Source organism: Nicotiana tomentosiformis, chromosome 5, assembly GCF_000390325.3.
Source record: "Nicotiana tomentosiformis chromosome 5, ASM39032v3, whole genome shotgun sequence".
NCBI classification, from domain to species: Eukaryota; Viridiplantae; Streptophyta; class Magnoliopsida; order Solanales; family Solanaceae; genus Nicotiana; species Nicotiana tomentosiformis.
In genome coordinates this window covers 41,565,276-41,593,004 of record NC_090816.1, presented here as the reverse complement: position 1 = coordinate 41,593,004, position 27,729 = coordinate 41,565,276, and the positions used below count along the sequence as shown (strand labels likewise).

The following is a 27,729-nucleotide window of genomic DNA, read 5'->3' as shown; positions in this document are numbered from 1 at the left end:
AATCCTTATTACAGCTCACTTCTGAAGGATAACATAGATGTGCTATGAATTGAAAGAAAATAGGAGAAATATCATAATACTTATTTGCCTCTCAATGGAATCAAAATTTGTAATTTGCCAATCAATTCACATAACAGGATCACATCACATCATAGAATCTGCATCCCCAGAAAAAATAACTCCTAAATATCAGCTAAGTATACATGATATGATCTTTCATATCGAGACTACAGAAATCAAGAACCAGCACCATAGACAAGAATGAACTACAAACCATGCCTCCAATCTTCATAACAAGACACCATACACGACCGGGGAAAAATTCAAGATACTTACACTCGAAAAGAGCACTACTGTCCCAGAATTGTTCTTGCTAGATGCAAAAGTGGTTCTTAAGAACGAACAGCAAATACAATGCCAAATATGTTAAGGAATGTGGTACACACCTAGAATCAGCAGAAGCTGTAGTAATTACCTCCAAATGACTTTGCTACCAAGCATAAGTCATATCCATTGGACCATCTGCTACGACAACGTAGGAGAAACAGAAGTTTCTCTGATAAATGCATGGAGCATATGTTCCAGAACTCATGCTCTAGGTAATTCAGATGATTATAGTGGAACCCATCGAGCAGAGTGATAGGAAACTTTACACGCCAAAGTTGCTCCAACAATTCGTGCGGAACAAAAATTTACTAGCTGGATCTTATGGTAATATATAGCTCTGTGCCTTCAAGATTGACTGACATAGAGTACTGGGACAAGGCCAGCCATTTTCCCATCTCTGCCAGGGCGTTTTTTCTTGACCTGAAACAAGTGTGCACCATATGTCACCAAATAATCATCAGAGATAACACTTTCTACATAGTTCCTTCTTCCCTAGAAGGCAAAGAGAACATAGTAAAAGGAACTCTAGGTAAAGAGTGCAGAGTCAACTTTCACAATAAACCCACTAAAAACATGGTTGAACCAAATCAGATAATCGTTACCAACAGAATCTTCCCAAGAAGATGCATATTACACATTCAAGCTGTCAGACAGAGTCTCCTTGAATTGACTGGGTGAAATGCTTAAGAAAGAACAAACAACTATGGTTCATGGGTACCAGTTGATCAGTGAAATTCTCCACAAAACTTATAAAAAAAATATATATTACTCCCTCCTTCCGACTTGTTTTGCATTGATTGACTAGACAAGGATGTTAAGAAAGAGAGACTTTTGACACAAACGAAATATGCATAGATTAGCAAAAGTACTCTCGTACAAAACAATTTGTTTTTAAGTCCAGTGGTGCCTATAACAAGTCATGTCAATGGCATGGTGGAAATGTAAAAATAACCGAGCTTTAAAAACAGGAAAGTGCCTAGGGATAGACAAAAAGGGATAGGGTTCCAACCAAATTGAAATGGAGCGAATAATAGAAAATAGCTGGAGGGGAAGAAGGGTTACATGATTGGATTCAAACCTTCCACCTATTAAATTATCTTTCGATTGATAATAGAGGATGACTGCAGAGGGTATGGAGCATAACTTGTAGTTTAAATTTATAGACCTGATACTATTTGGCAAAATCACCTTAACTCCAACCACTCCCTTTAGTTATCAGATATGAAAAACACAAACATAAGCTCCAAGAGATCATAGTATTACATAAAAAAAATTGTTAAAAAGTATCATAGTTTCAGATATCTAGCACAGCATTCTCAACAAATGACGACATAATCAATATGTGAGACAAATAATACAACTTCAGTGATCAGGAGAAGATTAATGCAGTGACTAAGTTATCACATTACTAGTTATAAAGCAACAGTTATATACCTTCATACATCTTAGGATTTAACATTCATTGCCAAAAATGAAAAGAGTATGGGAGATTGGAAATAAAGAGAGACAAAGTGGAAATAACTAGCCATTCGATAAAGTGACAATTATAATTCTTCTCTTCTCTTAAATAAAAAAAAAAATTACTTCTCTTGCTTTTGGGGTATCACACGAAGTAAAATGGGATAGGTGTTACACCAGCCTTGTTCTTCCTTAACCAGTATTACAGATACTCCACACAAAGGTTCTTTTGGTTAGAAAGAATAGAGTATGATTGGCATTCGGAAAGGGAGAATCTGGATCAGTGTCACACTTCAAGGAAGATATCTGGTCCAAAGTATCTTCCCCATTCAAAGAAATTGAGTAGTGTACATATGAATGAATACTAAGATACAAGTAAGCTGAGTCAGTTAGATGCATGATTAGCAATGAAGAGTGGCTCTACAAAACATTCCATGGGAATTACTTACATAGAACCAGCCATCTACTTCATACTCAATTTCCACTTCTTCCCCCGCCGTCAAATTTAGCTGCAAGAAAATCCAAAACTTAATTAACCTTTGCACCTCCAGTAAGCCACAAAGGACTAAGATACATTTAGGTAGAATTTGGACATAATTCAAAATGTCAACATAAGAGTGCAACGTGTTAAATGGGACCAATTTTGTAGCAAGCAAGAACAATATATGGTATCTTCATCCCCAAAGGACTAAGATACATTTAGGTAGAATTTGGACATAATTCAAAATGTCAACATAAGAGTGCAACGTGTTAAATGGGACCAAATTTGTAGCAAGCAATAACAATATATGGTATCTTCATCCCCAAAGGAGTAAGATACATTTAGGTAGAATTTGGACATAATTCAAAATGTCAACATAAGATTGCAACGTGTTAAATGGGGCCAATTTTGTAGCAAGCAAGAACAATATATGGTATCTTCATCCCCACCACACATACTACCACAAGGGATTACTAGATCATTAACCAGTCTTTCCGGGAAGAAAATCTAGTAGTCACTAATAGGCCTACCTCATCATCTCCACCAGCAGTGAAGTCGTAAAGTGCTGTACCAGACTGTGGGTTGCCTGAAGAGACTCGCTCTTCTTCATGGGATCCAAAACTGTGAGAACCAGAGCCAGCCAAGGGATTCTCAAACGACTCGTATCTTTCTCTAATAGGTGATGAATATGGTGGAGGTTCTTCTCTTATCTGCAAATTCCTTTAATAAGAGACTTGCATCTCACATGACAAAAGACATGAAATTGACTGGGTAGGAGGCCTTACCGGAGATCCCAGACCATCGTATGAGGAGCCACTGTAGGAATTATTCTTATATCGGCTCCCACCAGATTTCCCCTGTCATGGGCAACAATGACCCATTTTACACATTAATACAGGCAGAAAAGAAAGGAACCCAAAATGAAATACAACGATTGAACCGCTGCTCAACACTAAAAGCAATGCAATTCGAGTATCACGGAATTTTTCTTTCTTTTTCAAGGTATCACGAAGAAAATATGGCTTGTAACACGGAAGACTACTTCATTAAAAAAACATTTTAAGTCAGTTTCAACCTCATAGTAGAGTCCATCCCTAGTTATATGTATTACTTTAGACCATTCAGATATAAACAAGGGTATTGAAACAATTAAATAGAACTTCCATTCTGATAAACACCACTAACTAGAGCGATTATCTCATTTCATAACACAGTTTAAGCAAGTTAGTTAATCGTGTATACTCGAATGCATTGACCAGGTCCACTGAACCTCAGACTTGTTCTCATAGTAATAAGAGACAAAACATCAGAATTCAGCAATTGCATTTAGTTTGGTAACTAAGACTGAACCAACTTCACTACACAAGTTTACCAGGTTTACCAATATGGTATAGATCAGTTTTTTTCCCATGAGGAAGGAGATAGATACACTTGATCAAAAGCAGAATATGGCAATTTAGTTATTTACGTTCTCAAGAAAATTTTAATGAAGCTGAGCTGCTCTCAGTACAGTGGTTAAGCAAGTGTTCAAACAGTGGTAATAAAGAGATTCAAAGTTCAAGCTACAGAAATGATTACTAAAAGTAGGTGCAAATCGTAAGCAAGGAATGAAAGGATGTAAGTGTCTTAAAGTATTGCATTACATGATGAAACACAAAATTATCCATTATTTTCACCTAACACCACCCTTTTAGAACATTGTTTGGCTGGAAAGAGTGGATATGTCCCCCTGATATAAAGCAAAGTCAGTCTTAAATACTAAAATAGTATGCTTTGCCATGTAAACAATCAGGGTTGGTTGGATTTCCAAATGCTGTCTTTTGGAACTAAATAGACTAAAAACTCAAATTTTCTGATCTTTTCCCCTCAATTAAAAATGTTTATTATCACCCGAGAATGGGTTCCCAAATGATGTAAACAGTGACAAGTTTGGATACGTCATTCTTAAACCTAGAGGTATTCAAAACTTCCTGCAGCGTTACATAATTTCTGGTTCTATTTGTCAGGTCTCCTTGTTACAACTGAATTACATTCAGCTTTAACATGTGGCTCCAAGTGTTTCTAAGTCTCAGGTGTTCCACTCCAGGTGATGGACTAGAGGTTGTGATGGTCTAGAGAGAGGGAGAAATTCTCTTGCCTTAGCTGTTAAGACCACTGCTTTTCAACTCGTCCTTAGCAATCCTAATTCACACACTCTTGCCTTTTAATTCTGATGTATCCTCTCTTCCATTTGAAGATTACTTTATAAACAAAATAAGAAAGTGAATCCAGACATATCACGTCCATCCCCCGAGGCTTTCCTCATTTTAAATCATGAGAGAGATACCAAAGTTCTGCAGTCTCAGCAAAGGTAACTTTCTATAGTGATCCAAAAGCAGGTTGAACACAAGCAACTTTGGTGCTTCTACATAAAACATTTTAGCTACATTTATACAAACTTTTGTACACCTCTGTCATAATTACTGGTTAGCACAACATTCTATCTATATTTCTCAAGAGATGTCAATAAACGTTCAAACTTTTCCAAAATATACCAGTGGGCTCCCATTTTCTTAGGAAGATTTTACCATTTGGCACGTGAAGCTTAATGGAACATAAGCCAATTGATAAATATTTTATCTTTTGTGTGTTGGGGAGGGGGGATTTTTGGGGGTGGAATAAGGGAATGAATATGACAGGAACTGTGAACATACATATGCTACAAACATGAAAGGCAAATCGGTGAGAGCAACATAGTCCTGGACAAATACAGATACCTCTATCTATGAGGTTTTGATTTATGCATAATGATGAAGGCGGTTGTCTGTAGCGTTGCATACCATTACATAACAGAGGTCAAATACATCATTAAACAATATGGTTCTTCATCAAATGTCAAAATTTCCAAGCAAGTGTTTCTTCATTTGGGTTATGCTAAATGACAAAAAAAATAATTGGATATAGTCGTCCATATCAGCAGCTATAATACGAAGCTCCTTCAAGCATACCATAATTATTCTCAGTGCATTAAATTTAAAGCAAATTTTAAATGCTAACTACCTACCTTAGATTGTGAAGTCCCATAAGTAGATGGCTTAGAACTGAATAACGATGGATAGTTCATTCCACCAAAGTGCGATGATATGGATGTCTCAACTGACCCTACTGAGTCTGGGGAGGAAGATCCCGACGATCGTCCATCATCTTCCTGCAGGCGCCAGTTGTATATATTTAATCATTTGCACCATGTTGGAGTAAAAGAAAGCAGCATAGATTTAAGAATTACTACCTCCATCTCCGAAGATTCTAGGAGAGTCTTTGCCCACATATCATCATAACTCATGGAGGGTCTAGAAATAATATTCTCCTCCTCAACATCAGGAGCATCAGTACCAGCACCAGCAAGAAACTCATTAACCTAGGGATGAAAGAACTCCTTAACAAGCATGAAAAAATTGGTTTGCAGGGGCTAATCTATTTAACGGTATATAGTGCTACACTATGTTTCTGCACTAAACAGATAGATAGTTTTACATCAAACAAATTCAGATACAATTCAAAACATACTTGAGACACATATAGAGAACACATTTTTCGAAAATAACGTAAATGAAACCGAGACAGTAAAAAGCATTTTCGCTATCCGACGTGTTCTCCTGGCTATCCTACGTGTTGTGTCAACTATGTGTCCACAGCAACCTTTAATAAATGTCCAAGCTACATATGACATAGAACAAATAAGTTGTATGCAATTTTCTTTTGTTTTATTCATTAAGATATACAATTTGACCACCAGTACAGAAAGGTGACAGTGTCAGTTTTCAGGTTTGATACATTACTCAAATACTTACCCTGTTAATTGCAGGTGCATTATTTAAGCTATCATCACCAAGATTTGCAGCCCAGAAGTTCACAAGGTCATCATCAATTGTTTCAGGCTCAGCAGCTTGTGCCTTGGTAGTTTCATACATAAGATCAGAGATACCCGTGGCTACAGCAGGATCGCTGAGTCCAGTTGACGCACTTATATTATGCCGAGTGCGGTAGACATCGATTAGCTTTGCGCTGTTCAATATATATAACTTTATTCAATACACTACATTATAGAAAACTTAAAAGAGTCTAAGCACACTAACCATCATTTTAGCATGTATAAGATGAAAAACACTGGTGAAGATCTTGACAAAGACAACGCAACACCAAAAAATGGGAATAATTGGGTGAAATGCTAGCAAAGCTGGGTTTAAAACCTATTGGGGATCATGATTAAATATCTAGTCTTTTATTACTAAGCCTTCATTTTCCATGTTACTTTAACTAACTGCTCTAGCCAAGAGTCAGTTGGTAAGATGTCCATTTCCCCATTAAGTTAAAAACTCAGAAGTATGTGTTTTGATGGGATCTCAACTCCAATTCACGCTTTAAAAGCTAGGTGCTTAGTTAATTTGTTCAGTTGGAACTTTTTCACCCCTGTAAATAGTGTAGACAACTTTTTGGAATTGTTAGCTCCTTGCTCCTAGTTTAGACACTCATGTACTGGAGCTAACTCTAATCTGTAACTCTTTTGCTTAGCATCCTCCTGATGCTCTTTAATGATATCTTTTTACTTCATCAAAAAACAAAACTCAGAAGTATGTGTAGGGCAGTTTCAGAAATCCCATTGAAACTAGATGACAATGAATTATTAAGTGGTTTTAAGGACTCGTGTCTTGCCATTGTGAAGTTGTATCCCCAAAGATTTGCAAGTTCTAAGAGAAGCTTTAATTTTCCTTGCAAGAATGCTACGGCTCCAACATGGTTGTCAGAGAACAGAAGGCAACTAAGGTAAGGTTGCTCCTAAGTAGTCCAATGATATATTTCTTTTAGATTATCTTCCCCCACAATGAACTGCTCTTTAACATGGTAAAATTGGGAATCCCAGGATGTGAATCAGGCTCTAGAGGCCACAATGCTACCATTGGGGAAAGAGTACCATGCTTCTGTGGTCACACGTCCCGTGCACGCTTTACAACCTCGCTGTTCGTTCAATACACACCACGCATTTTCTTAAATCTAATTAATGGTATTTGATTATAACCTATATTATGTGTGTTCTAGAATCCAGAATTTGGTTACTTTACTTCATACATGTAAATATTCTATCATGCAAGATATTTAAATACATTTCTGGCATTTGAGTTTTAATCAATTTTGATATATCCCCAACTTCTATTATTACATCTATTTTAAATTCTATTTCATTTTTACGCCTCGTGTCATGGAACTAATGTCCCAACCCATGAGAGATAAAATGTGCAGACCTTTGTCTCCACTTCCTAAAACACTGTTAGCAAGTGAATTGATGTTGTCGCTCTCACTTCAGCATGAAACTAACGAAAATTCATTTCTTGTATGCTCAAACAACAATGCCAAGGGGAACTTAAGAACAACGTACCTCGTTGGCCCTAAAGGAAGATACTTTGATCTTGGAACATAACAAAACAGAGAAACGAGATCCAAGAGCCTCTCATGAGTTTCATACAATTTCTTTAGCTCCTCGTCAGTCCATTCTTTTTTTGCATTATCATGGTTACGCATCTCTCTACATAATCAAGTAGACTGTTAACAAGGGACTACGTGTCACACCTTACAAATGGTTAATTAGTGTTCAGATGAGCCAGAAAATAGCCTTACACTTACTTTATCAATTCATCCTGCGCAGAATACATTTCATCAAGGACCTTCAACATAGGGCTGATTAAAGATCCAAGGCCAGTGCCACTGGCTCCCTGGTCCTCTCCATTGCTAATATGCATGTCTGAGAACTGAGACTGTACACCACCCTGGGCTAAGGCATGTAAAAATTCATAGATCTGTAACCTATAAGGCTCACCAGATCGAATTGCAATAGTTGTAAGAGCCTGGGCAGCAATTATGCGAACCTGAAATTTAAAAGTAGTAAGAAGGGAAACCACGGAACACTTAATAATATACATTTTTCAAATATAAAACACTCAATGATGTATATTGACAATAATAAGAAGCATTTGTAGTTGGATTACAACTAGAACTTACCTATACTCGTATATTCGTACTATACGTTAGCAAGAAATAAAAGATGAGTCAACGCCTCCACCCACCGCAGGAGAAAGAAGGACTGCCCCAAGAGGTATTTACAAACGTATATACAGGTTTAGAGCTCCTTCAAGTGGGAAGAATACAATTTTTCAGGGAGACAAGGACTTGAACATTAATTGTAGTGAAATGAACACAATTTTAGGATGGATTTGTTCCAGCACAGTGCCAAAAGTGTAAAACACAAAGGCAGGGTATATTTTCATCGTCAGCAACAGACACACACACTCCAGCTACTTGCCATTTGAAATATCATGAATAAAGTAAATCTTAATTTTTGTGAGAGCAGTCGCAACAAGATTAACACACTGTCCCGTTTTGTTTGACCTGGTTATTATTTAGAAACTCAACAAATTCGTCTTTGATCATGATTTGTTCAATTATTTCTTTTTTTTTCTAGCAACATTTTCCATGTACTCTCAAAATCCAAAATTTTATAGTTTACAAAATAAATCATCAATGTTAGACAAGTTGATCGAGTCAACCCTTGTAAAAAATTTTGGGAAGGGAGAAATATAGGTTCTCGTACATTTCATGTTCACAACTAGTAAGCAGTTATAACCAATAACCAAATGCATAAACCGTGTATGAAATAAATCAAAGCTTGCCAAAAATTTTGTTTGCAAAAGGAACGATTAAAGAGCTTAAAACTTCTACCTCCCAGCTACCATTAAAAGCACACCGTTGAAGTCGAGTCAGAGCACCAGAGAGAGTAGGATTACGAGAACTGGCAGCAGCAACCATTTTATCTGCATCTAACATCATCAGTGCTGTGCCCGGGGGGGTAGCTGACTCCCAAGCATACTCAGAGGCAGCATAATTTGCATTTTCTCCAAGGAACCAGACCTTCAAGTATGTCATAACCCATTCAGAAAAATAACAGAAGTCATCACAGGTACTTGGTAGTTATCTGGTAGCTCAATATCAACAAATTAATTCGTAGATGAGGTTCTTACTGCTGCTTGGACCATTCTCTGCAACGCCAGAGCTGACTTTGGATCGGAGGCAGATACGCTATCAACTGAGGTAAGTCCAGACATTGAACCAGGTTGTGGAGGAGGCAAATCCAGAACTATAGTGACTGCTTCCAATGCGGTGTGTTTTCCATCAGGACCAGCTCCAACTAGACAAGTCTATAAATTATATTACTATAGATTAGCATGCATGTTTGCTACACGAATGGAAAAACTTAAAATGACAGAAAGGAAACATAGGGAAATGTATGAAATGGAATTTTACAAGATAAGGCAAAGATGAGAGGGTCAATAATTCCAAAATTCACAGAGCACTGTATCAAAGATTTAACAAAAAAATCAAGTTAATGTAGCAAGACAGAGAAAACAGGATGTGAATTAGCAAACAATGTCAAAGCTCCAACGAAGTTGCTCAGCATTCAACTAAGTGGAAGAAAAATTCTGCAAATCATACTGCACTGGCTGATGAAAGTAGCATCCCTGAGAGTACCTACAGATAGATCAAATAGAATGCCCAACTGTAGTTGAGAGAACGGACTGACATTATAACCTACAACCATTACACAACCATGAGGGACATGCATTTTCTGACACCCTTCTGCACATGTAACCTTGTCTTGGGATTACACGTGGATTGAAAAGAAAAACGATTTTCGATTTAAAAACACTGAATCTAACACCCCCGGCACGACAAGGTTAAGAAATCTGGAGCATGGACATAATGACATGAGGAATGAACACTGAGCAAACCAAGAATAGGAATGGGGTTGGCTCTAATACCATGTTAAGAAAAAAATGGACTGGTGCTTAACTCAATCCCAAAAGCTAGTTCATGAGGTGAGGACTGCCAAAAACCATATAAGGAGACAACCGCCCATTCCCTAATAAATTCCTAAGATGCACAAAAAATGTATTCATGTGAAATGAATAGACTGTTCGCAATCGCACTATTCTTCATTTGAGCATTATTTGTTAAAGAAAGAAATTTGGGAGGACCCAAGATCGTAAATCCACCCTCACTATCTACTTTCAAGCATATGATGGTAGAAAGAACAAAGAAAATGATGGTAGAAAGAACATCAGGTTATGAAGTGCAGCCAGAATAAACAGATGATAAAATACTTAATCATACCATGCGTATAAGTATTTACAGACACAGAATTTGCAAAAACGTATCAATTCAATGTTGTCAGATAATGTCCCTTTTAAGGGCACCGAGGTCGATAGACACTATACAGGACTTAGGTTGTTAAAAGAATCATCAATACTCCAGTTTAGTACCAAAAAAGTAGATAAAGCATGTATAAACAGACCATTCTCAGCAGTATATGTTATCAACATCTGTTCAGTCCATGTAGCAATTAGGGAAACTACAATCTGCTACACATGCAACTTTGTTTTAAACTATTTATTATGAACAGCATACTCAAATTGGAAACTAATAACTACAGAGAAGTTATAAACATATTCTATCGCCAAAAGATTAATTGAAACATAAATGGAAAGAAAGAACAGAAGCGTTAATTAAGGAAGAAAAATCAACTTCACATTCTGTTATGAGAGTGAGCTTACTTTCCATAGAAGTTGTAGCACATCTGCATCTATCTTTCCAGGAACTTTGGTGGCAAAAATTCTTGCAATCTCTAGAAGGGTTACTGCCATATCAGGAGTAGCCTAACAATCACACAGCAAAAGAAAGTACGGTATGTGAGCTCTGGGGATTATGCCAATTATCAAAGATCTAACGATACAGAATTTCCACACGCTAATTAACCGCAGCATGGAAAAATCGTGAGCCTAAACTTGCATTCACCCATCTCTGTCTCTTTTATTGGTGGCATGGACACTGATCTCAAGATTAAGATTAAAAGGAATGAATCTTGATTAGGTGAGCATAAAAATACTTCAAGCTAAAATGAAGTTACAATAAGGCATACTTTAAAGCTCTCTCTCAACAAATGGCTGGACAAATTAATACCTCTCGACCATCCACAATACCATAGGAAAACATTACAGGAGAAAATGATCTTACAATTCCACAGAAGAACAATGAACACCTATATACGAAACTTCCAGTGTAGAACAAACATACGTTCTTAAGCATCTTTTATCTAGTTCTTGCATCAAGATTTCTTTCACCAAAAAGAAAAACATTATGATGGAAAAGAAAGGGGTAGAATCTGTAAAACTTTTAAGGATGTCTACATATTTAGTCACAAGAAGAAACTAAAAAGCACAAAGCTCCAAAAGTGAAATAGAGAATGAAGCACTATGTAAAGACAAGATATGTTGAGGACGATCACTTAATTGTTTACCATATAAAACCTAGACAACAATGCAAAGATAATGCCTTTAACCGGCTCTAAGTACCTTGAAACGAGCATGAAGTGTTAACAATATATCATTCACTAACGGTGCTGGCCAAGCTGGGTCTGACAGTTCTGAAGCGATGATGGATTCCAATTCATCAAAAGACTCATGAGGGCTTTGCATCCATATCAGTGCTTTTATTACCATTGCACGAACATAAACACATTCACATGCAACAGTTGTCCGCACCACCTCCATTAATGATGCTAATAAACTTGCAATCGTGTCCTTGGCACCAGTGGCATTAGATATCGAGGAAACTCGGCGTATGCCTAGCCAAAAGGACAAAAAAAAATGGAAGAATCAGGAGGACTGACAATTCTGGATCCAACAAAGAGAACACAAAGACCATCGAAGAATTGAGGCCAGACTCCGATTATAATACGAGAGAAAACTGAGTTATTCCAACTAAATAAAGCCAACAAGTAAGCTATTCTTTACAGGACATAAAAGCAGCAGGTCATCCACAAAGAAAAATTACCTTAAGAGATGCAGAATCTATAAGTAAACACGATGCGGGAAAAGACTGATATAATTAGTAATGGCATACGAAAGGTAATTCAACTTTTTTGAGAAAGGTAACAATACTACATATCTTTAGTACAAAGGCTGTGCTAAGAGCCATACTTAAAGGTCATAGCAAGCAAAAGTATGTCCTTGTTCTTCTTACAAAGACTCTATGATATCTAACAATGGATACATATGACCTACAAATTCTTCTTTACACCAAAACTAAAACAAGAGTAAACAATTCATCTTGATTTTCTATATAGGGCTGCTAGATCCATCAAAACACCCTGTATTTCTCTCCCTTCACACAGTCCACCATATGCTGGAACGGTTTTCCACCATTTGTTCTGTCTAACCAAATCATTGGAGCTGGTCCAGTATGCTCGTAACTCCCCGTTTGTTTTAAGGATGGTCCATTTCAGTCCTTTCATGCTTCGGGAAAAGTTGCCAGAGTAGATCAGTTACTTCACAATGCAAAGAAGAAAAAAAAGATGACTATCGCTCTCTGCTTCCTTTCCACATACATTGGTGGAGCCACCTTTGTCCAACGGGTGTCAATTGACACCCCTTCGCCAGAAAATTACAATGTGTAGCTAGGTAAAAAAAATTATGTATATATACTATATGTTAAATCCTCTTGGCTTCTTCTTGTGTTGCCTTCTTTATATTTTGGACTCCCCTTAGTGAAAATCCTGGCTCCGTCACTGTCCATAGGTAACATCTTGAGCAAAGCTGCAATCTCTCTTCAAATTCTCTCGAGTCAAATGAGCATCCTTGACAACTAGCCAGACAACGTGATACATTAAATGGTATTTCAGCTTCTGAACAGATTTCCAATGCCAATTGTAAAACTGCTGTCCTGTAATACTACTTCATTTTGCTCATCCTATTTTAGTTAAATGTGCTACATATTCATCTATCATGTCATATCTTGAAATTGTGAGCCCTGATATCTAAAATGTCTGTACTTAGGCACTGCAATCCGTCTAATCACCTTAACGTCATTCTTCGTGTGTGTGCCAGTCGTGTATGTACTATATCTTACCTTTACTTATCCTCAACCCTTACTCTCTAGAATACTTCTGCATAATTCAAGCTTTTAGCTGATTCCCTCGCTGGTTTCATCCATTAACACAATATTGTTTGCAAATAACACACCATGAACTCTATCTTGTATAATATTGGTTAACTCATCCAGAACTGCAGTAAATAAGTATAAGGCTCAAGGCAAATACCTAATGTGAACCCACGATTATGGGAAACTTCTTTATATCTCCTCTCAGGCTCTCACAGTCCACAAATTTGTGATGGCTCCTATGTACATATCTTAGGTGTTCTCCAAAACTGGAAACTCTCCAGATCTCATGCTTATTCTCTCTCCATATGACCCAAAACTGCAAATTCCATATATTAGCCCATCTGTTACTCTTTTTTAAGACTTTGAGAAAGATCATTTGCACCACATATAAGCAATTAATGAACTCTTCAACCGGTATGACTTTTAAGAAACCATTCCATATCACAAAATTGAACCTTGCAGAAATTTAAAAGAGAGAGAGGGAGAGAGAGAGAGAGAGGAGAGACCACAAATTATGGCTAAAAAGCATATTCATTTTCATTACCTTCAGGGTGAGAAGTTTCATTATTATCGTGATCAAATGAGTCGTTATTCTCAGGAAAGGTGTTAACATAAGCTCCTTCATCAATATCTTGTAAGCCCAAAGCAAAAGCTGCAGCGCGACTTTTACCCATTTCTTGCACCACCCGGGCTGCTGCATGAAGTACAGGCCGAGAGAAACTGCGAAAGGAACTCTCCAACCTGCCAAAATGAAGGGTGTTATCTTACCAATTCAGCACGAAAAAGTTGAACCTATGGGTTAGGAGGGGGACGAGAGCATTAGAACAAGCTTGAGAACCTCCTCATCACAAGTTTGATCAAAGGTTGAGGACGCCTTGTCTTTGAAGACTTATCTTTGGAGGACTTTGACGGAGCTGCATCCTTTGATTCAGAATTTGCGTCTTTAGCTGAAGGTGCTTCTGGAAGCTTAAGAATTTCTCTGGTCAGTCTATACCACCCAGCGGCCCGTTCCTCAGTCCTACAGAGTCCAGAAGTCCACAGAAGATTGAGTATTCATCAATGTTACAAATTACGCAGTCTACAACATTAGGTAAAGAAAAGTCCAGTAGAAGGAGCTACCTCTCAGCATTATCAGCTTTACCCAGCACACAAAGGATTGCCTCAAAACAAACTCTTTCACTAGGATCAAGAAGTAGCTGATAGAGCACTGAATTGAACTGAGTCTTAATGTCTTGCCTTTCTGCACACGCAATATGGAGTTCACCAAGCAATCAGCCATTTTATTTACCCCCAGTCTCCAAACAGAAAAGGAACTTGCTTGCTCAGAATACATTTCAAATAGACATACCATCTAATGACCGAGCTCTGGATATACTGTGGCACAACCTAGCAAGTGCAACTCTAGCAAGAACATCATGCATATGGAGTACATCCTGTAGAGCCCCTGATTCAAACAAATTCTGATAGTATTAGTGGCTAATAAATGACTGTGAACCCAGAGAGTTTATATTAACTTACCACCAGGCTGCACAAGTTTCCCTGCAAAAAGACAAAAAGGCCTATAGTCAAAAACCAACTCTAGACCATCAATCAAATACATCAACAAAGAAAGTCTACACAATGACTTCATGAAAATCACTAGAAGTAGCATAAGACACCACAGCATCATAATCTCAATAACAAACGTTAAGACATTGCTAATTGTCAAGTGCAAACCCACAAAAAAAAAAAAATACAGAGTTATTTATCTAAAAGGAAAACAAATGCAGATAGGAAATGAAGTCCTCCTTAAAGAGTCCACACTCTGATCACTATAAACTCATGATAGTTTGAAGAATATCCCAGAAGTCCAGAACTTTGGCACTTGTAAGAACCCGTTTGGATTGGCTTAAAAAAGTAGCTTTTCAGCAGAAATAACTTTTAAGCCAAAAAGCAATAAGTTGGGGTTGCCCAGCTTACTGCTTTTGGTTTGTTTTAAGCAGTTTATAACTTATTTTAAGCACTTTTTAACTTTGTCAAACACCGAAAAAAACTAGAAAGAGCTTAAAAGCTGATTTGACCAGCTTAAAAGCCAATCCAAACACCCTCTAAGTCCTTTCCTCAGCTTATTCTTCACTTCTTTACTAATTGAACTGTGCTTCGTTTGCAAAACACACTGTTCATTCTACTGTTTAAGGAGTTCCTTCTCTTCCCTCTAACTGTTGAAGTGAGGATTCTCAAGTTTCTATATCTTTCCACGACAGAGCACTTCAACAATTTATCAAGAAATATATTTCTTTTTCATATTTAGGGATGTGTGGACTTGGACATAATTCAAATTTTTCAAAGAAGAAAAACCAAAACTATGGAACCTTTGCACCGTCCAACCATTCCTATTTACTTAACACAACTGCACTATTTATTTAACACCACTTCCCTCCTTCTCATTGGCTTTTACATTCTTGATCAAGAGATAGCACTATTTCTATAAAACACAATGAACTCCAAAGCGCTCCCACCAATAAGTCTCAAACAACTGGCTATGAACAGATTGTGCTTGTTTTATTATTTCTTCAGACTATATGGACTATGAAAACCTGAGAAATTAAACAATGAAAGAGCTATAGTGTCTGTATCTTGTGAAGATTCTTGAAGCAAAGCATTAACCCTCAATGATTGGACTTACTAAGCCTCTACGGGAATTAGTGTTCTCCAAGGAATCGATAGAGTAAATATCACAATAAAGTACATGAGGCAAGGGAAAGAACAGAAACAGGACATGAAATGAAACGTCCTTTTCAGTCTTTTGGGAACTGCTAAATAAAGGATCTCTCTTCAATGCATCTATGATACTTCAAGCCTTTTTCCATTCAACAGGTTTTTACCCTTTGCCAGTTATCTCTGTCCTCCATATTTTTAGTTCAGACACTTGACTGGAAATAGTTCTGCTTTTGGTAAAGTGCTCTTTAAACTATTTTCTTTTGGGAGGACAGTAAATGCTCCTGCACGCGCAGCTACAGAGTTCCAATTTAGGCAAAAAAGATTGCCAGTGTTCATTAACATAAAACAAGAATCAGCATAGCAATGCACAGTATTGTAAGTCAACACAAAATAGAAATTGGAGTTCAGGAACTGAAGTTCCTCATACTATCAAAGCAAAAGAAACAATTGCCAAAAGCTTAAACACCTTATTGAGAATATTACCTAATCCCATAGCAACTCCATATGGATCACTTGTGGCTAAGTCAGAGAGAATTTCTAAAGAATGCCGTACAGCAACTGGATCAGCAAATGAGACACTGTATCAACATATAAACTGCCTTAATTTTGGCTGTTCGTCGATGCAAATAAATTTTAAACAAGCTTAAATGTATTTTTAACAAAAACAAAAGACCAAATTATTGTAGTAGACTAGTAATGAGTTTGAAACACTGTTGCAGATACAACACCGTATGACTTTTCTGCTCATTAAATAGAAGGGATCAGGTAATAGCTTATCAAGCCATGCTAAATTTCTGAAAGGCAAGACCATATTTAATGGCCCAGGCCCCGTAGGCCCAAGACAGTGCTCTTGGTAAACTTGAGAACTGGGGGCTTGATTTTCACCTCTTGACGTCAAACCACTTGGTAGCAGACATCTCCAGGATTTATTAAGCAGTCAATTTACCATATCCTCCATAATATGCCAAAAGAACATGGTTGGACCATACTTCATATGGTAAAAATCACACTAGTAGTCATACGGACAAGCATTGATTAATTAAGCAGAGTTCAGAGGCATGTAAACCAAGAATAAGACAAATTTGTGTTTCATCAGATATTAGTGTCCCTGATTACGACAATAGACCACTAATGAAATTGGGTTTACCACAATTAAGCAGCGAAATGAGAAAAAATAATCAAAATCTTTGTCCATTGATTAGAAAAATATCAACACTAGGGAGCAAACAAACCCTTGCACAGCACGATGAAGGAAAGCTGGATTTCCTGGATCCAAGGGAAGTCTTCTCAACGCGCTCAATGCAGCATATTGCAAATTACCCCTAATAGTAGACTGAAAAATGAAGAAAGGGAGAAACAGTAAGTTGATAGCTTCCAAGCAGAACCATGAGACTGGTGAAAGCTTGTAGCATCCCGCGATATGATATCTATTTGTCCAACAGCCCTTACCCCACCCAACTACAAAAAGAAAGAGAATAATGGCATCCACACTTCAACTTAAATCAAAACCACTTAAAGCAAGGCTAGCTACTCAGCTACTCAAAAACGCCATGAGTCGACTCATTCAGCAACTACATTTAGATGATGGTGAATCAGCCTAGAACAAGTCTGTAAACAGTAGAAACCCATATTGCAAAAGGTAAATATTATACAACAGATGGATCTCCAAGATAAAACACGGATGTTATTTCAGAATTTCAAGGAACCATTATACGCCCGAAATTGGCTCGTGAATTGTTACGTATCACCACTTCACCAGTGCATAGAACTTCATGCAGTTGAATTGTGTGAACCGTCTTGTCTAAACGTTTAAACTAATTTATTTTAACAAGTAATGTCATACTGGATAGAACTATAAAGAGTAAAAACCTACACAAGAATATGATTCTCTACAAAAAATAATCTCATAGGTGCACCCAAAATTAACTAAAAACAAAAGATGGGCACTCGTTGTAGCAAATCATTTTTCAAACCTTCTTCTCTTGTTCTTTTTTTTTTTTTACGATGGTATCTGGGCCACTTGGTGTACACCTAACTATTTCACTGGGTACCTGCTACCTCCCACCGAGTCCGACACAGGTATCGGGTACCTTTGAACAACAAGGCTAAGGAAGATGTGATAAATCATTTAGTGCTTTTTGCCTCCGGTGGGATTTGAACCTGAGACCTCATGGTTCTCCTCTCACTTCATTGACCACTAGGGCACACCCTTGGGTGCTAAAAGAGTTCTCTTGTTTCCTCCACCCACAAAGTATCTGCGCAATAGCTAAAGGAGCTAAATCAATGCATTGCAGCTTCTTTTCCTCCTGCAGAAAGCTTAGTGAACATTACATTACAACTGTAGCCGACATCCTAAAGTTTAAAGTGTTAGCGATGGCGCATTTTTAGTTAATTTTGTTCGGTCTTACATAGCCCCTTCACGTGCATTTAAAGCCCTTCAAGAATCCTCCTGCCACAGCTCTGTCCGTTTTCACTCATCATTTCTCATATCAGGATCTCGCTTTTCTTTAGGTTTTCCCTTAATCTCGAAGCAGCTTCAAACCACATCAAAATGTTCTTCAAACTATTGAGCTGGGCCATCTCAGAATCATACAGCATCAAAGTATCATTCGTCCACCAATAGCAAATGAGATAATCTATAAGCTATTGATCTTTCCTCTCCTAGCTGTGAATCCCTTCAAGTACTCTCATGTCACTGCTCTATCCATTGTATTTGTTGAGTTCCTCAGTAACTATAATGAATTGCATGGTTGATAGAGGATCCCCTTGTCTCAATGTCATCGACTCCAAAAGAAGCCTAAGAGAGTCTAATCATGATTAAGAACATTACCGACTCACTAGTGATGGAGTGGATAGAAAAAAGGAATGTAGAATTGTTCTTCTTTTTCTTTCTTTTTTTTGATTCATAAGAAGTATAGAATTATTATTTTCTTTACCATTTCATACAAGGTACATCCCTTGGTCTAGATACGTCAATATTATTCTATCCTAGCATATGCCATCTAAGTAAAGATGTATTGGCAATTATTAGTATTTTAGAGTTCCAAGTCTAACAAAAAGATTGTAAAAGACATACTACCAACTCTTATTTGAAATTCTGTAAAAATAATTTATCAATTTAAAATTGCACTCAGTTAAATTAGATCTAAGAGAGAGAGGATATGTCTTCAAACTGCAAAAGTCCATTCACATGTACATTGGCCCAAAGATTTCAGGCCATAAAGAAAAAACTTTGTGTTCCTGTTTGTTGGAAAAATCTCCTTTCCTCGCTAGTTTGTAATATAGTAAATCATACCCAAGGAAAGAATAAAATAGTTTGCAAACCAAATTTTTTATTTTATTACTGTGATTTGATGAATGTACCTCCTTATCACCTCCTTTCGTCCCAAGGATGCCCTTCTTGCGTTTTTGTGGTGTATCAGCAACCTAACAATTGGAAAACATCAATAAACAACTTGAGCCAAACTTTTTCAATGATTGAAGTAGATAGAGTTATTAAAGAACCTTATCCAAAAAGATAGCTACTCAAGAAAAACGTTTACAGTTGCTTATCTAACAAATAATACTCCCTCCCTTCCAGTTTATGTGACACTATTTCCTTAATAGTCCGTTCCAAAAAAGAACGACACATTTCTATATTTGGTAACAATTGACATTACACTTCTTATTTAGAAGAAGCTTTTATAGCCACACAAATGTTATGCATGTTTAAGGGTACAAGTTTCAAATGTTTTATAGCCCACAAATGTTATGAGCATGTTTAAAATCACAAATTTTAAAAGTCTTCATTTTTTACTTAAACCCAGTGTGATTCAAACTATTTCACATAAATTAGAATGGAGGGAGTAGTTGTGTTTATTTGAGGCAAAAACTCTTAGTTACTAGAAAGCATGTTTATGATTTTCTAGCATACTAGAATCAACAAACATAGTACCTGTGGTATAGATGCACTATTTGTTCTCATAAAACAAAAACAGAAATGTTCTTTTTTGATAAAGTAGCAACTAAAAAATAGAAAAAATTAATAAGCCACAACCACAAAATGCTATAAAGCACATTTTATATCTTGGCAAGAAAGACAATCTGGCAAAAGATTAATTTTATGTGGAAGTGATAATGGTGCAGAAACAACATACAAGTAACTGACAGGGACCAAAGTAGTTGACAATGGCTTCGTTCCTTATCAGATTACCTTCCAAAGCCTCTTAGCTTTTTATTACCTCTCTGTAAAGACTTTCGTTCGCTATGACCACAAGTAAATCATAATTATCTTTTCTTAATTTTTTGGGATAAACCACATGAGTTCATACTTCACAACCAGTAAATCATACTCATACAGTCAAAAGCATTAGGAATTTAGGAATTAAACAGGGTAAGGGTTCCAAAGCACTTCAGTTGACAGATGTGGCAAATTACTGCCACTAAAGAAGATAAGAATATTGAGGGGCAGAAAATTTAAAAATTTCAGGTCAAGAGAATTGCCAAAAGAGGAAGTTAGAAAAACAGATTCTCCTAAGTATCTAGGTCCACAAGCAAAGGAGTGTATATAGGTGAAAGCAGGAAATTTATGCAAAAAATAGGATTAGCTTCACCATGAGGAATCTGAATTTTCCTGGCAAAACTAGGAGCAAAAATTGGGTAAGACCTGCTCTTAGCAAATCCAATTTCACTGGTTTCCGAATACTACAATAAGAATTCGCATGTGAACTTCAAAACATATTAGAAGCTCCAATAACTACTCCACTCGTCCCGATTTGTATGACACTTTTTTCATTTTGGATGTCGCGAAATTTGACACCATCGCATTTTTATGACTTTTACCACTTTCAAGAATTCAAAATTCATAGAACTTTAAATATTTTGAACATTGAGGTGATGTTATCCCTAGTAAAATAGTGTTTCAGTACTTATTTTAAAATATTATTACGTTGCCGCTAATATAATATATGAGTCAAATTAACATCTTAAACTCTATATCCAATTAACTGCCATCATATACAATAGGTTCGAGGAAGTAATAATATGCGCATTTAAAGAATTATAATCAGTAATTTATACGAATTCTACATTTGATGACTCAAAACACCACTGCGTAAAGATTGTTCTTTTTTTATATTTTTGATAAGGTACTGTGTAATGATTAACATCTCTTTGATAAAGATTGAATGTTCTCAATAATTTCTTTGGACCAACTCTGTCCTTTGCTTTCTTTTAAGTTAATAGTTTTTTTTTTTTTATAAATCAATTTTTAAGGTTAGTAATTAGTATGTAGACACCTCCTGCACAAAATGTATTATTACTTTAAATTGCATTTTGCAGCATGCCTTTATCCCTTAGGGTAAACACAACTGAATACCTTATAATCTGATTTTGATGTGTTCAATTAAAAATGTAAAACATCTTCGTACTTCCAGCAGGAAACAGTGACCCATCCCCCCTACTACTCCTTTATAGGAAGGAAAGAGAGAACATCATAACAAGGAGAAATAAATTGGCTTTACTTATCAGGAAAAGAGGACCAGAATAAAGTGGAGACAAAAAAGCATATGCTTCATATGTACCACAACAACTCAACCACATTAATAATGAAAATGCAAAGTCATATGTAGTATGTATAAGAGAAGCTATCTGTACAAAGGAATGGATTTTTTTAACCCAAGTGTAAGAATATGTGGACGGTAAGATATATGTGTGGACAAACCTTATCTAGAATGCCAAAAACAATTTCGTACAACTTCTGCGAAATCTCAGAGCTGCTAGAAGGTGCATATGTAAGAGCCTTTAAAGCTTGAAGACGCCGTGCATGAACTTCAAAAAGAAAAAGAAGCATCACCAACTTCATCCAGTTACACAAAAAGACAACCATATGAAACAAATTTATCTATTTAATAAACAAGCTCTGCTTGTAATGACACTAAGTATGATATGTAGAAGTTAACAAACATCATGTGTAAGAAATTTCTGTCGACCAACTAAATCTTAGAGAATGAGTTGATTCATAATTTACGTCTAGTCTGCTCTAATAGCAGCAAAATTCAAGCAAAATAATGTCATGGACAAATTGAAGTGCATGGACGAAAATTTTGAGATTAAGATGACAGCAGAGCAACTATTTTTCTGGTGGGTATGAATTCAGATTACTCTATCGGAAACAGCATCACTACTCCTCCGGAGTAGGGGTAAGGTCTGCGTACATACTACCCTCCCCAGACCTCACTTGTGGGATTTCACTGGGTTGTTGTTGTTGTTGTTGTTGTATGAATTCAGATTACAAGAATTCATCCACAGCCTATACATTAATCTTGAGGAGGATTCAAAAGGTTGCATTCAAGCAATGCTCAGGAGGTCAAACATCAACAGCAACAACAACAACAACATACCCAGTATAATCCCACAAGTGAGGTCCGGAGGTCAAACAACGAGAAGGAAAAAAGGTTGCTTCTTACATCCCCGTTGTGGCATCATAATTATCCCACAAAAAAGGAGGGAAATAGGTTAGCTTCACAATTCAAACTTTGGATGGGATGGGGTAGGGTTGTTAGAGGTCATATGGACGGAGAGATCAACACTGCCTATGAATCAGTGACAGCTACCTCCTTTTCTTAAACATAAAACTCCATTTGGCTCCTCAGTCATGGTTTTCCTGATGCAAGAAAACTTTGATATTCACTGAGCTTTTGTCAAAAGACTTGCAAGAGCCATGACTTTTACGGGCATAAACAAACTCCATAGGTCAACTTTGATAATCCAAAAAGCATTTGACATTTGACTAGAGAGGATTTTAAGCGCTTTCTTAAAAGCTTCTTCCATGTGCTTCTATACTGTCATTACGTTACTTTTTTTCAATAGGTGATAATCGTACAGTTATTTGGTTACTTCTAAGTTATATCTCGTTCTCTGGCATGATTATTATTTTATTTTTTTAAAAGAATGATAATACATAGATATTGCAGCTAAAAGGGTGAATAAAAGTAGAAGATTTACATTCAACATCTTCATTTAAGGCCTCTGATGTTAACCGATCTACTATTCTAGGTACCACATCAGCTCTTGTCACTCCTCCAACTGCATCAATATCAGCTAAAGCATCCCAGTTTGGTGTAGGAATCCCACCACCTGAACTTACACCTTGCGAACCACTATCTGAGAGAATCCGGGCCAGGTAATAATAGACATAACGTAGAACAGTCCGGTCCTCACACTGTTGATCAAGCTGTAATATAACAAAAGAAAGAAGCGTTGGCAAAAAAAAAAAAAAAAAAAATTTATCATAAAGCTTAAAAGAAATTGAAAAGTTCATTGGGTCCAGCATAAGAGTAATATAAGGAAAAATCAAAAGGTCGCTCCTGGCATATGAGCATAAAACAACTTTCACTAATTCAGATTCCTCAAGGAAGCTATAAGATATTTTAAAAAAATAAATCACTTCTTTTGCTAAGTAGAATAATTCACAATCTCCTACAAATAAAAGGAAAAGAACATCAGCAATAGCAAACTCCAGCAACTACCAAATCCTTCACCATAAAGGCAAATTTCAATTTTCACCTTCTTGTATCAAAGGAAATGCTAAAGAAACAAGAAAAGTACGATTACTTGTCAAAATGCACGCATTCAAGCTATAAACACTTACCATCAGCTTGGCTGTAATTGAACACTATTTCATGCAAATAAAGGTCACAAACGCTCAATGTATGCTCTTTTTTGGTATTATTCTCTACTCTTGCACGCTAAAAGTTCTTTCTAGAGCTTCTTTTTCTCTGGGAAGAAATAGCCAATGAAATGCAGAAACGAGATTATAGAAGTCGTAAGCCATACCATAAGAAGAGATGGCGCTAAAGAAGGGTCAACAGAATTGTATACGGCCAGTTTGGGGAACACATGATGAACCAACTGCCTCTGAGAACTTTTCTGCAAGTAATCACAGACAAAAAGAGAAATTTTAAAGAAAGAAATTTATCCAGTGGAAAGTACAATGTGAGAAAACTAATGTACCTGATCAGACGTTGCTGCTAGCTCGTGGATACTCCTTGCAAGTTGCGCATAAGAAACTGGCTGTACAAAAACGTCAAGCAAACTGAGACAGGTACACTAGAAAGGCACACTAGAGACGAGATCAGAAAGATTCAACCAATGTTTGGTCAAAGACGAAAAGTCCCATTGCCTTAAAAACAAACACCATTTAGGTTAGCTAGGTCTAGTCCTATAATATGAATCCCTAAAGCTGGCAGAGACATATTTCCTTCTATAACACCTACAAAAGAGTGGAACAGTTATATGAGTATACTCGCAATAAACTTGTGCATTGTGCACAGCCTTTACAAGAACATTTATGCACGAGAATGAAGTACGCAAAATTAGAGATTATTGGGTGTATTCAGTAAGCAACCATATTTTTGTATGGGTTCTCTGCTTTCTAATATATTGTGTATTGGAGCTTTTCCCAAATCAACTAAACACAAGCATACATTGGGGCTTCCAAGCAATCCCGCATTGCTTTGTGTCAAAACGCACATTCAACATAGTGTTCAAACTCATGTGCCTTCCGAAACAAGGGGTGTCCGAGCCTACTGCGTAGGATTAGCCAGCCTTGTGGCGGCAAAAGGATTAGACCTTCCCCCATGATAGAAGCATGGAAATGAGACAAACTCAAGGCCCTTCTTGCTCTAATACTATGTTTAATTGTATGACCACCTCATTTAAAAATTTAAACTATTAGAGATGTGACATTTTGATTTATTTCTTTTAGATCTGCAACAGCAGAAATAAACATTATTAGTGCATAGGCTTCGGAATTAGGATAAGATGTCGAAAACCAAAATGAAATTATGAGCCCTACTTTGAAGAAAAACAAAATGATATTAAATAAGTCATAAAACAACTACGAATCAACACCTAAAGATTGCAAACTAATTAGGAAACACGAATAAGCAAAATCCTTTCTTTTTCAATTAATTAGGAATCGAAGAAAATACGAAAAACCTAGATTCAACGCAGCAGGATTAGTACATTTTTCATTTATTGGTTTGCACTACAAGCAAAGAGATTAAAAGCAACTATCACATGAAATATACACCTCGTTATAACATTTGATTTCTCTATGTACAAATATGAAACACTAAGCTAGGGTAGAAGTAGGGAGATACATATTAATATCCATCACAAATTTCCTACATTTCTATGAAAAACTAAAGAGGCACTACAAAACAGGGTACACAGAGATAAAGCAGTGGCTCATAAAGCTGATACAACATTATCCTTATAAAGAATGCAAAGACAACTAGAATTAAGAAATTCATTTCTGATTTCTAGAACATCTCATAAACTAAGATCTATAGTACTTTGTGAAATACCCTCTCTTTTCAGGATTTTTTTTCCGCTTGTGAGCTCCAGATCACTTCAATAAGAGTGATACATAATAACAACTACTATGCCTCAATTCAACAGCAGTCGGGTCAACTATATTCTTTTATGACCAGAAATCCATTGTTTTTAACTCGACACTCAGGGATATAATGGGCCTGCTACTCTACTCTTCTATTTGGACCTGTAAAAGAATGGTACTCCCTCCATTTCAATTTATGTAAACTTATTTACTTTTTCGTCCGTGCAAAAAAGAATGACTTCTTTCCTTATTTGGAAACAATTTACATTTATGTTAACTTATTTACTTTTTAGTCCGTGCCAAAAAGAACGACTTCTTTCCTTATTTGGAAATAATTTAACTTTATGCAATGATTTATAGCCACACAAAATGTACATGACTCATTTTACACACAAGTTCAAAACTCATTTTCTCTTTTCTTAAACTACGTGTCCAAAACTCATTCTCTTTTTTTTTTTTCAAACTCCGTGTCCGGTCAAATGGGTTCAACGGAGGGAGTATTATTTAAAAAGTTACCTTTTTCTTTTGTTTCTGAGGCATAATGTTGGCACGAACAGCCTTAGCAGCAGAAATGGTATCACTTTGGATCTGCATCAGTGTGCCCTTCTTCTTCCGATCCGTCGATGCGGAAGCCGCCACAGTTGCCGTCTGTGAAGGTAGTGAGGGTGGTGGTGCAGCAGGCGTCGACTGTGATGAAGTGGAGGAGGTGGATGATGGGTCTGATGTTATCAGATCCATTAACGTCGTACCCGTCGAATCCTGCATCATTACAAAACACAAAATTAATTTAGAATAGAAAAACCCACAAATCAAAATGAAATTTAGGTAAATTTGTGATCAGCTTTTTGAGTATTTGATGGGAGATGAAATGTAGAATGGGAGAGTGAGGTTGGTAGGAAATTTACTGCCATGATTGGGTTTGATTGGTTGGTATTGTTGAAGTGAAAAGAGCAGAGACCAAAATTATGAAATGCACATTGATGGAGAGAAAACTCTGTAAATTCTTTGTTTGTTTGTTTGAAGAAGACGAGTTTCTGCTGGGTGGTTAAACGGGTCGGACTCTTTCCATTTGCTTTCGGTTCTATTAGGGAAGTTACACCTACATCCCTCTTTTATGATATGATTATACTAGTTAAGTTATTTAAAAAAGCAATAGATTATTGTATGATCTTGTTATACATTTAATCGTGATAGATATACAAATTTCATACAATGACTCAAAATATTTTTCCTTGTTAACTCCAAAACTCACAGTATTAAAAACTGCACATTTCACTCACTTCCAAATAGATTGAAAACCACTTGACAAAATACACTAAAAGAAAAAGAATCAAAACTAAATTTGTCAAAATCTTGAAAAATATTATCATCTTAGCAGAAACGGCTTAACATACGAAAATCAACCGATATCGCGAAACTTAACCTCAATTTCTTTAAGAGGAAAAGCTTTTTGCTCAAAAGGCGTGGTAATAGTAATACTATCACTTCTTAAACCAAATTATTGCTTTCAAACTTTAGTGGCTTCCTCTCTATTAACTTTTTACGAAAATATTGTTAATTCTCGTAAGCACATGTTGTCTTTGTAATTCGTCATTATTTTTAGTATATGTAAAGGTCTAGAGATGAACTCAAAGCATATAACGCAATAGATAACATAATACATAATTATTTTAAATGAAGCAGACTTCTATAAACAATAAAAAGTACGATATTGCTTTGGAAAAAAAGTGTAAAAAAAAAAATACAAAGAAACTAAAAATTCACAACCTATAAATCTTTCTTCACTTCACTAATACTTTATTTAAAAGGTTTATATGAATTTATATATATTTGGAGGCATGCAAAAGGCTTGAAAAAGAATAAAAAAAATAAAGCAAAAAAAAAATACCATATCAGCAAGGTTCTAAAATCTGAACTTTCATGCTCTTGAGGACTTTGCTGATTGAGGCTCTCTTAGTCCGTATATGAAATTATCTTTAAGAGATCCATAAGTTTAAGACTTCATTGAGAACGTTCAGCAAAATTGGAACTTCTCAAGAAATAGAACTCCACCAACACCAATGAAGTTAAAGGGCATGACTAAATACAAGCAATAATTGCAATATTAAAAAGAAATTACTACTTTCTGCTTATAAGCAAAATATTTGTCATTTAACTCTAAGAATACCTATTTCTGTAAGTTCAAGAATAAGAACAATCTGTGATACAAGCCAAATATTCGACGCATTAATGAAAAAACGGTTACATTCAGTTGGTAACAAAATATGTTAATTAACGCTAAGAGATATATCTGTAA

The 27,729-nt window shown here is 36.4% G+C and overlaps 1 protein-coding gene across 2 annotated transcripts; it reads right to left on the bottom strand.

Annotated features, from left to right (window-relative positions):
• Nucleotides 1–49: 49 nt before the first annotated feature.
• LOC104113886 (uncharacterized) lies at nt 50–26,518 on the bottom strand. Of its 2 annotated transcripts, XM_009624201.4 has the most exons (27): nt 26,339–26,518; nt 25,950–26,192; nt 24,044–24,103; nt 23,867–23,959; nt 23,036–23,264; nt 21,753–21,859; nt 19,415–19,477; nt 17,284–17,384; nt 16,535–16,629; nt 14,870–14,890; nt 14,700–14,795; nt 14,471–14,591; nt 14,190–14,369; nt 13,896–14,092; nt 11,764–12,035; nt 10,966–11,067; nt 9,376–9,552; nt 9,077–9,265; nt 7,985–8,226; nt 7,740–7,886; nt 6,157–6,370; nt 5,595–5,723; nt 5,370–5,513; nt 3,112–3,183; nt 2,857–3,036; nt 2,295–2,354; nt 50–807 (listed from the first exon to the last, which is right to left on the bottom strand). In XM_009624201.4, exons 1-27 carry the CDS (start codon nt 26,342–26,344, stop codon nt 733–735), a joined length of 3,615 nt encoding a protein of 1,204 aa, XP_009622496.1. In that variant the 5' UTR covers nt 26,345–26,518; the 3' UTR covers nt 50–732. The 2 variants fall into 2 exon arrangements, with proteins under 2 accessions (XP_009622496.1, XP_009622497.1); XM_009624202.2 differs by lacking the exon at nt 26,339–26,518 and having other exon boundaries at nt 25,950–26,198.
• Nucleotides 26,519–27,729: the final 1,211 nt, after the last annotated feature.